At 34.6% G+C, this 10,540-nt stretch overlaps 1 protein-coding gene across 1 annotated transcript; it reads right to left on the bottom strand.

The window, feature by feature from the left end:
- Positions 1–113: 113 nt before the first annotated feature.
- On the bottom strand, positions 114–6,908 carry LOC21387790 (uncharacterized protein At5g08430; the record flags this gene model as incomplete). The annotated part of the gene is made up of 6 exons (XM_024163215.1): positions 6,753–6,908; positions 6,098–6,573; positions 2,902–3,086; positions 1,245–2,174; positions 1,039–1,154; positions 114–173 (listed from the first exon to the last, which is right to left on the bottom strand). Coding segments are annotated over exons 4-6 (930 nt in total), but the record flags the coding sequence as incomplete, so codon positions are not given.
- Positions 6,909–10,540: the final 3,632 nt, after the last annotated feature.

Raw genomic sequence — 10,540 nt, 5'->3', positions numbered from 1 at the left:
GTTATTAGAAATTTCTTTTCAATTTCTGATGCTTCTAATGTCCTTGTACACACGAATACATGATTTATATGAAAGAGAGAAAAAAAAAAGAAATTGGGTTAAAAAATAATTACCACTTTAGGTCTTTCGAGAATACCATCTTTCACTCTTTGACGCAAATCCTCACATTCTTCCTTAACCCATTGCCATGACATTAGATGGTGTGCAGACAAAGAGATCTCAAAGTTAAATGGAAGCATGAAAAAAAAAAAAAGAAAAAAGAAAGCAGCGGAGTAGCAATATGTAACCACCATGACATCACTGCTCTCCCTATGTAACTTTGACCATATGCAAAGCAACCAATCATATCTGTAAATCTCAAACACACCTTCTAAATTTTACCCTGGACGTAAACTTACCACGAGCACAAAAATTAAATTTAACCTTTAAATGTTAATGAGGCCCAAGCCTCAAACGCATAGAGAGGTCAGAGGCTAAGCGTCAGCACTTAAACCTATATGCAAAAGGCAAATGAAGAATGCTACATAAATAAAACATTGATGTACTGTTAGAAGAATCATAAACACACCACACTTTCATGATTTTCATTTATGTCTTTAGAAACTCAATATAACACAGGACGTTTGGATCCAAAGACGAGTCTCAAAGTTCGGGAAAAAGAAAAAAGGGACAACAATTGAGGTGTCTCCCTCCAAGTGGCTTTATTCTTTCCACTCGACAACAGAAACAGCAAACAAATTACGTCCACTAACTCGGGAAGAAGATCCTCCAATAAGTCTTTTTTGTAACTTCTTACTGATTTCCATGTTAGCTTTGGAGTAAGTATCATCCTGGTTTTACATATAAAACCTTTCTAAGGTTTGTAAATTGTATAACTGTCGATTCCTAACTACTTCATAGTTAAAAAAACTAAAAGGATATTATTCTGAAAGCAGAACTTTTACCGAAATCAACAAACTACTCACTATTAAAGACCATTTCAGAAAGCCAAGAAACTGGGATTTGATAATTCACAAAGCTTTCTCATGTATAGATTACCTTAGAGAAATCTTCATCAGAAAGCATGCAAATAGGGACGTCCTTTATCACGCCGGAAACTTGAAGTAGAATCTCAGAATTATTACTACCACCAGTCCCAGAGGAGATCTTTACACCTAGAGAATGCAGAAATATTATACACATTTGCTATAATATTCAATCCACAACAGAGTTAAATGTCAAGCATTTATTGGAAAGTATATTACCTGCAACTAGGAGGAGGTTGTGAGAGTGTTTCTGACGATAGTCATTAGGATCAGACTTGGTCCTCACAAAGCTTCCCACTATTTTGGTTTCAATGGTTTTAGGGTCAACTTCCTGCTTCAAAATATTCTGAATTATACTCCTCTTCAAATAAATGAGCTTTATGTTTTCGGGAATTACAGCAGCAAAGCAACTTTTAGGTGTAGGATTAGCGTTACACGTTTCAACAACCAATCTCTTGTGTTTTTCCTGTTGTCCTTTAGCTTCTACTCCTTCATTGCCCCATGAAAGGTAGCCGTCTTCAGAATCACCTTGTTCATTGTCTGCAGCCAAGTGGGGTTCTAGCAACTTGTAAATCATTACTCGACTAAATGATTTTTTGCCAAAAAGGGCTCGCAACCTCTCATCACATACGACCCTCTTTTTCTTCTTCATATTTTCTTTATTCTTAACCATGTTCAGAAGATTATAGTGATTATTATTTGTGGTTGTTGGCTGGAGAAGATTTCTATTTATATACTCATTCACAATAGCGGTAATGTCGAACTGAGAGATGGGCTGGCTGGTGTCTCTACCGATGGACTCCAAGAACTCAATTAGGGGTCTTGATCCCCACCCTACAAACTCCATTTTCTTTCTTTTTCTTGTTAATGAAGTTTGTTGTTGATATTGCTGCTCTTGATTCCATCCATATCCAATTTCAGTATAGTCCTCAACCCACATGAAAGGTTCCAACGTTTTCTCTATTCCATCCATTTTCTTTTTTTTTTTTTTTTTTTTTTTGAATGAAACAAACTTTTTTAAGTAGAGGAAAAGGAAGAGAGTCCAGTCGAAAAACAAAAACTACAACAAGAAATTCCAATCCCTCGATAGCTCTGAAAGCACCATACAATCTGAATTCTTTTCACGAACAAATCCACAAAGCTACCCAACTGCATCAATTAACAACACCTTCCAAAATCACAAAAACTAGATGCGGAAACAGAGGCAAAAGCAGCAAAACAACAACATAGATAAGAGTCCCCCAGCTGTTTATTGGCCTTCCAAGCAATTAATTCTCTTTCAGTTCAACTTGTTAAATTTTGAGAAGCAAGATCACCAATGTCTTTTTTGAAACATAATTATGTTACTTTTGCATTGTCAAAAGGAAAAATTACACTGGAACCGGGTTGGGCAACGTTGTTCCTCCTACGGTCAGAAAACCCGCCCCCTCAAATCCCACCTCATCCTAAAATTCCGCTTGAAGGATAAAGATACATTTACAAACAATGTATGATCAATAACTACTCGGTGTACTTTGTAAAAATTAATTTGACTCAAATTTGTCAATCAAATGTGTGAGAAACTAACTCAACTTGGTGTATGATAATCGGCGTTCTATATACTTCTATCTAAATATGGTCGTCTAAGATTATACAGGCACTTAAATAAAATAGGTCGTTAAGAAACAATTAATATGAATTTCAATTAAACAGAAACAAGACACCCATTTTTCCAATTTGGAATAATTGAAAGAAAGAAAGTAAGAATTAGAAAATCACAAAAATAAGAGAAAGTAATCAGTGCCGAGTCTTACCTACTCGTTTTGAAATTGGAATTTGGATAATAGAAAGCGAAATGTCCAAAGTCTGAGAAGAGAAGAGAAAAGAAGAAACTTACATCACAGAGATTAGAGAGTTCTTTAAGCTCAAACAACGACGCACAATGAATGACAACTTTCACTTCATCTTCTTCGTCATCGTCGTCGTCGTCATTGTTATTTTGGGTTTTGGGTTTTGGGGATTCTTTCGCTTTGGAATTCACAGCATTTGCCACGTCCTAGAACTTGAAAAGATGCAATGTTCCTGCTTCAAATAAAAAAGTACACCATGTAACACCAGCATTTTAGGTTTTTATGTTTTGTACTTTAGTCTCTTCTTTTATTTGATAATTTAATCCCATAAACTAGATCATGTATTAAGACTTCTTTTATTTGATAATTTAATCCCATAAACTACATCATGTTTAATACATTGGATTCGAACTCAATATTGATTAGGAGCTCATCTTTAGCATCCAATTGCGAAATCATGAGTGAGATGACTCCTTGATTTAGCATTATGATGCTAAAGGTTTCTACTCTGTGCAAAGTGGGTACAGGTTGGCAATGGAGTTGAAGTCTGTGCACTTGCTCAAACATGTGGTCGTGGAATAAGCTGGGGAGGTTAAACTTGCCAAGTAAAATTAAAAACTTTTTGAGCAGCGGGCCTTTCATTCTATTATCCCAAGTTATAGTTTCTCTAAGTCGGCATGGAATCGACGTATCGACCACTTGCCCGAGATGTGGAGAAGGGGATGAACCATTTGGCATGCACTTTGGGCGTGCCCGAAGTCTACAGCAGTTTGGGATACTAGTGTTGTGTTGTCATTATTGAAAAAATCGAGGGTAAGGGCTGCTACTTTTGGTGGTTTGTTTTTGGAAGTAGCTAGGACGGGCTCAGTCTGTTATGGACTTGGAAGTCTTTATAATGATAGCTTGGTCATTATGGTGGGCGTGGAATGTAATGTACTGGTGTTTGACATGCGCGTACTAAGCTCTCTGGAATTTTTGGATATGGCGGGGAGATTCCTTAGGGACTTCTAGCAACGTAATGAATCAGAAACTGTTCGGAATCCCACTAGTTCCGGCGCTTTTTACTGAACTAGTTTGCTTTGCAACAGATGCTATTCCCATTTGTATTTTTTTTATTTATTTATTCTTTTTTGAGAAGAAAGTATCAAAAGATACAATCCATGGTGGAAAGAAATCCAACCAAATAATGTATTTTTCTATCCAAAGAGCATGTAAGTATAAATCACGTGATGTTAGGAAAACAACACATAAGATTTATTTAACTACCTAGAAGAAGAATAAAGACATAAACATCAGAAGATCAAGAGGCTATTGAATATACCATTTCGAACCTGCAACGTATGTAAATATATGAAAAAGTACAAAAAAAAAAGAAAAAGAAAAAAACTAGATTATTGAAATTTTAAGAAAACAAGACGGATGAACTTATCTTATATTGAGATAGGATTGCAATGACATGGGATATGAGTTAAGCAAGATTTTAATAAGGATATCGGGATTTATATTAAACCAAAGTTGAATGCTAAACCGCAGTAACATAGCAACGTATGTAGATAATTGCAGTATTCAACCAAGGTTGATATTGATTTTTTTATTTACTTTATATTAATATTTTCTTTCTTTATTATTCTTATTTTTATTTATGTAAGAGGAAGTAAGGAAGGAAGGCCTTCCTTACCAGCCTCTGTTTAACGCATAGCAAAGTAAAAAACATTTAGGGAATCAAATCCACTAAAAACCAGTAATAAAATTAAGACTAGTTGTGGTAAGATATAAGAGCCATTCAAGACTTTTGAAATATAAAAGTAACCAATAAAATGCAGTTATCCTAATGAGAGGGAAATTTTTCAAAATGATTAAGAATGAAACAGAAGGAAAATTTTTTAATAACTATTTAAAAGTAACTTTCTATATTAGCAAACATCTGTAATCAGGATGATAGTAATAAGATTTAACATTAAAAAGAAATTAAAATATATCTTTTGAAGAATGAGGAAAGTTATGTAATCTAGCATTTAAAAAATCATTAACTTTTCTGTTGTTTAATGATAAGAACTACATATAATTATAATATAATAAATTTTCATCATAATTACTAGATAATATGAATAAAACTTTAAGAAAAGAACTATTGAAACACCCATAAGGGAGACTATTTAAACTTTTACATGAAGAGACTAGTGAAACTCAAGAGAAAGAACATGATACAGACGAAAGAAAATTGTGATGTACGAGAATAATATCAGTTGCAACAAAACAGAGAGAAAATATAAGAGTAAAGTATAACTATGATACAAGACAATGGCATAGGTTATTACATACAGATAGACAGCTACTTGTGTAGCAGAATGTGAGTCAATTGGCAAAATCAATTAGGTAAAGGAACAAGCAAAAAACCTTGGCATAATGCAACAAATACAGAAACTAACTGAAGCAAAACCGAGATAAACAAGGATAAACTCAAAGATATTTCAAGAAAAAAAGCCATATAGTTGAAAATAGTCCGAATCTATACAAATCATCAAAAACCATTCACACAGTGCTTAATACAAACACTTGATCTATAACATATTCAGGTCAGTATCGATACTACTATACTATTATAGTACAAACATAAATTAGTAAGGAAAACATAAAAGAAATTGTAGAACTTCACTGCTTTCTAAAGTAACGGGAAGATAATCAATGCATCATACTAAAACCATCAAATTATGCAAACAATCAAATTTACATAAACAAATTTATACATATATATATATAGACACACACTTGTAAATCTCCATGAGATGAGACTCAAACCGAGAGGATCCAATTAGTGATTAAAGGCAAATGCTGCGTTAGAACAGTACAGAATCAACTTCCAATCAAACAGAGATCGGAGATATCAAACAAGAGTTGAACACAACTTTCAAGATGGGAGGTTCGTTGAACTCGTCGATTCAAATTAGAAAGCGGTTACAAATGATTCGACAAACAGAAAAACCATCACAAAGGTTATAAGAAAACGGTTATAAATGATTCCACAGACAGAAAAACCATCACGAAGGTTATAAGAAAACGGTTACAATTGATTCTACAGACAGGAAAACCATCACAATGGTTATAAGAAAACGGTTACAAATGATTCAAATATGAAAGAATTAAGGTTACATAATACACTTAAAAAGAGAGAATTTGTTAGATTTCCCAAACAAACATATAGAAAGTTTCAATAAAATCAGAGAGAGAGAGAGAGAGAGAGACCTTTTCGGAATAGAGGCAATCGAAGGAACGCAGGGACCAGAATGAGAGCAATCGAAGATGGCGTTACTCCCTCGGGGGTTTCTTTGAAACTCAGCAGAACTCTATCCCCAATTCTTCCGATTTGGGCGTGAACGGAAAGTATTATTCCGAGACCAAAGACGACAACTTTACCGGATTCTTAGACGAGAGAGAGAGCAGAGAAATCGAAGAAGAAGAAGATTTGCTGCTGCTGTATATGTAATGGGAACCTTTGTTGTTGTGTTTCTGAGTTTGGCTGTAAATGTAATGGAAACCCTAGCCCCACATCGAAAAAGGAAAACGCCAAACGGTAGTTAAAGTTCAAAACTTCAAACAAAATCCCCCCACCTCTGAACGCAATCTGGCTATTCTATAACCAAGAAAATGAATGTTTTTAGCTGATTTGCCTGCTTAATGAATGCCCTGAATTTCCAAAAAAATAAAATAAAATAATAAAACTAAATAAAAAAAGAGCAAAAAAAAAAAAAAACACCCGTCACTTCACCCATTTTTTTCAACCAAATCACTAATTAACGATTTATCAAACACATTGAAAATCACTAGAATGGGAACATGTCCAAAGCACGAGAATCTTGGGAATAAAATGATCAAGAAATAGTTAAGGTCTTAGGCATACCGCTGAGCACAATAGCGGCGATAGTGGGCAGAGCGCCAGCGACTTAAGCATGGAAACGACGGCGTGGGCAACGCAGAAGTGGCACGGTGAGTGGCCACAGCACTGATCGGTTAGCACAATGAAAGGACGCTAGGTGAATTGTGTTTTAATTTTGAGTTTTGATCGATATAAACCATAAAGATGGCTGAGTGAATATAAGTTTAGCTATTTGGTGTGCTAGGCTGTAGTTTATTAGTGTGGAACTGATTGGGTACATTTTATTTTTGCCTCTAAATTTTGGTCATTTTGTCCCTTTGTCCCCAAACTTTAAAAATTAGTTTGCACGTCCCCTAAACTTTGAAACATTATTCACTTTAAATATCCTATTTATTTTATTAACGGATTTAATGATTTGACAATTATTAGAGAGATAATTTAATGCATAAATACTCCTGAAATATGTATCATATTTCAAAATTCTCCATGATCTATCAAAACACATATATTAGATCTGTTTTAAGCCTCGTGTTGCAGTTAATAGTTAATTAAGCTCTTTAAATGTAGAAACGTAAATTAGCGTTCGGTTAAAAACCTACATCATGGGGTCATGCCTAGACATTGAATTGAACAATCCACTCAGTATCAATGATTGCAATCATCAATCGGACATATACACTCAAAAAGTCCCTCTTTGACAATGTTGTCGGTTAGTAAAATCTCATTAATGGCCTTGTTCAGTAAGCACCACTCATATTCAAAAACCGCACGACGAACTCTCTTCAGCTAATAGTGCGCTTCCTCCCGAAAGCTTCTAATTCTTCTGCCAAAGAACGATCTTTAATAAACTCTTCAAGGTTCTCAAAAACTGACATCCTCTCTTCTAAAAATATTCTACAAAACCCCATACTCCAAGTGAGCTACCTTGAGCTCTATTTATATAGAGCTTGTAAACCATCACTTATTCGCGTTAATCTCAACCTAAGTCAAACTCGGATAACTTCAAGTGTTCCAATGATTATCTCCTCTTTATTCAAACTGCTCATGGGATAAAACCTTTAGAATTTCAAATATCAAACTAAATCTGGATTTGCACTTTAACCTCTAATCCACTTCACGTACAAGCATATGTTATATATATATATATATATATATAGCAAAACAATCGTAATGCCTTTCAAATCTAAGTCAAACTTATAAATAATGATAAATCTTTACTTTTCGCTATATCAGATAATGTTTGTAATTATCCTTATTTTAATATTGCTGCCCTTCTAAGATAAACCCTCGTCATTCTCAAATCTTATTCATTTAGAATCTGGATATCTGTTGCACTTCTATGTTGATATTCAATTTTGAAATCTACACATCTTCACTTCAAAGAAACTAAATCAAGTGTCTCCAACTAGACTTCATCTTCCTCTGTGGCTTACTCTCCTTGTGTCTTCTCTGCATCTTACTCCCCTTAATGTAACATTCTCAAATGAGTTCTACTTTTATCACATGTCAAATGCTTAGAATAATCATTCACAAAGTGCCCAGAGCCAGTAAGTTCCGACTTCTTTATCCAAAATTTTTTACAAAATTTCATATCAATTTTCTTCTTAGGCATGCACCTTGATTTTGCAGAATATGGTGGATTAATATCCATACCACTATTTAGAGCATCTAAGTACATGTAGCATTGAGATCTAATGTGGCCTAATAAATGGCAATAGTGACACGTAGAAATGATCTTTTTACGTTGAGGATGTGAGGTAGTAAATTTCTTATCAGGGGTAGTCCAAGGCTTAAGGAAGTAGACTCCTTGACAAATATTGTTTTTGACATTGAACTTTCTCCGGTGTAACCTAGTCCATGATGATCACTACTTGCTTTTTCCATCAAAAGAATAGGATCCAATTTGGCGGTGCCAGAATTCATCATCTTCAGAATCTTTTAAGTGTTCTCCAATTTAGCCTTTATTTTTTGTAACTTCTTATCTTTCTTAGCAACAAGGGATTCATAATTAACAGCAGCTTTCTTCAACACAAAATTAAGGAGAGCGTGATTCACGTGCCTCGACGTCATCTTTGCCAATTTGGTTTTTCAAGTTTGGTAGAAGGTTGAATTTGTGTTGTAACAATTTTAAGACATTGTTCTTGCAATAAGTTGATATATATTGTTATTCTTTGTATTATCCATACTATAATACAAAGATGAAACTGTAAAAAAATTTACTCTCTACAAGCAAGAACTTAATAAAAAGATTAAGATGGTAAGAAGGGACCGAGGTGGTGAATATGTCGATCCATTTAGTGCATTATGTGCACAACATGGAATTATTTATGAAGTCACGCCGCCATATTCTCCTCAATTGAATGGCATTGCTGAACGGAAAAATCGTACCTTAACGAATATGATGAATGCAATGTTAATAAGTTATGGGTTGCCACTGAACATGTGGGGGGATGCCATCCTATCTGCTAATTACCTTTTAAATAAGGTTCCACGTAAGAAAGTCGATAAGTCCCCCTATGAATTGTGGAAAGGTAGGAAACCTTCCTACAAATACTTGAAAATATGGGGGTGTTTTGCAAAGGTAATGACACCAACACTAAAGAAGATGAAGATAGGTCCGAAAGCGGTTGATTGCATCTTTATTGGGTATGCTCATAACAGTATTGCATATCGGTTCCTTGTGCATGAGTCTAAAAACTCTGACATACACAAGAACACGATAATAAAGTCTAGGAATGCATCGTTCTTTGAACATGTATTTCCATGTAAGACCAAGGAGGATGAGCCAAGTTTGTTAAAACAAATTATTAAGACAATTGTAGAAGATAATAATCAAAACTCTGAAAATGATGAACTCGTGAAAATGGAGGAAAAGCCTAGATGAAGCAAAAGGGAAAGGATAGAAAGTCTTTCGGGTCAGGCTTTCTAACCTACTTGCTAAAGGCTGAACCTCAAATGTATAAAGAAGCTGTGAGCTCAACTGAGGGTCCTCTATGGAAAGAAGCCATAAAGAGTGAGATAGATTTCATCTTGCAAAATCATACTTGGGAACTAGTAGACTTTCCACCAGGAAATAAACTACTAGGTTCTAAATGGATTTTCAAATGAAAAATGAAAGCATATAGAACAATTGACAAGTATAAGGCCGGACTAGTAATAAAAGGTTATAGACAACGAGAGGGCCTTGATTACTTTGACACGTATTCTCCTATGACAAGAATAACATCTATAAGGATAATACTAGCAATTTTTGTGCTATGGAATCTTAAAGTTCATCAAATGGATGTGAAGACAGCCTTTCTAAATGGCGATCTAGAAGAAGAAATCTACATGGAACAACCTCAGCGTTGTGTAGCTCCAGGACAAGAGAAGAAAGTCTGCAAATTGATAAAGTCTTTATATAGTCTTAAACAAGCACCAAAACAATGGCATAAGAAATTTGACGATGTCATGATGTCAAATGGAATCAAAATCAACGAGTGTGACAAATGTGTTTATGTCAAGAATACAGAAGATGGTTATATAATTCTTTGATTGTATGTAGACGACATAATAATTGTGGGTAGTAATGATCAGCTGATGTAATTTTAGGAATCAAAATCAAAAGGTTGCCTGATGTTCTCATATTGACTCAGTCACATTACGTGGATAAGATACTTGACAAGTTTAACAAAGATGATTCTGATATAGCCAGAACTCCTATTGATGTAAGTCAACATCTGTCTAAAAACAGAGGAGAAATCATATTCAAGGTGGAGTATGGTAGAGTGATTGGCAGTCTGATGTAATTAATGAGTTATACAACACTAGAA

The sequence above is a fragment of the Morus notabilis genome, unplaced genomic scaffold (assembly GCF_000414095.1).
Source record: "Morus notabilis unplaced genomic scaffold, ASM41409v2 Scaffold899, whole genome shotgun sequence".
NCBI lineage: Eukaryota > Viridiplantae > Streptophyta > Magnoliopsida > Rosales > Moraceae > Morus > Morus notabilis.
This window is presented reverse-complemented; position numbering and strand designations above follow the sequence as displayed.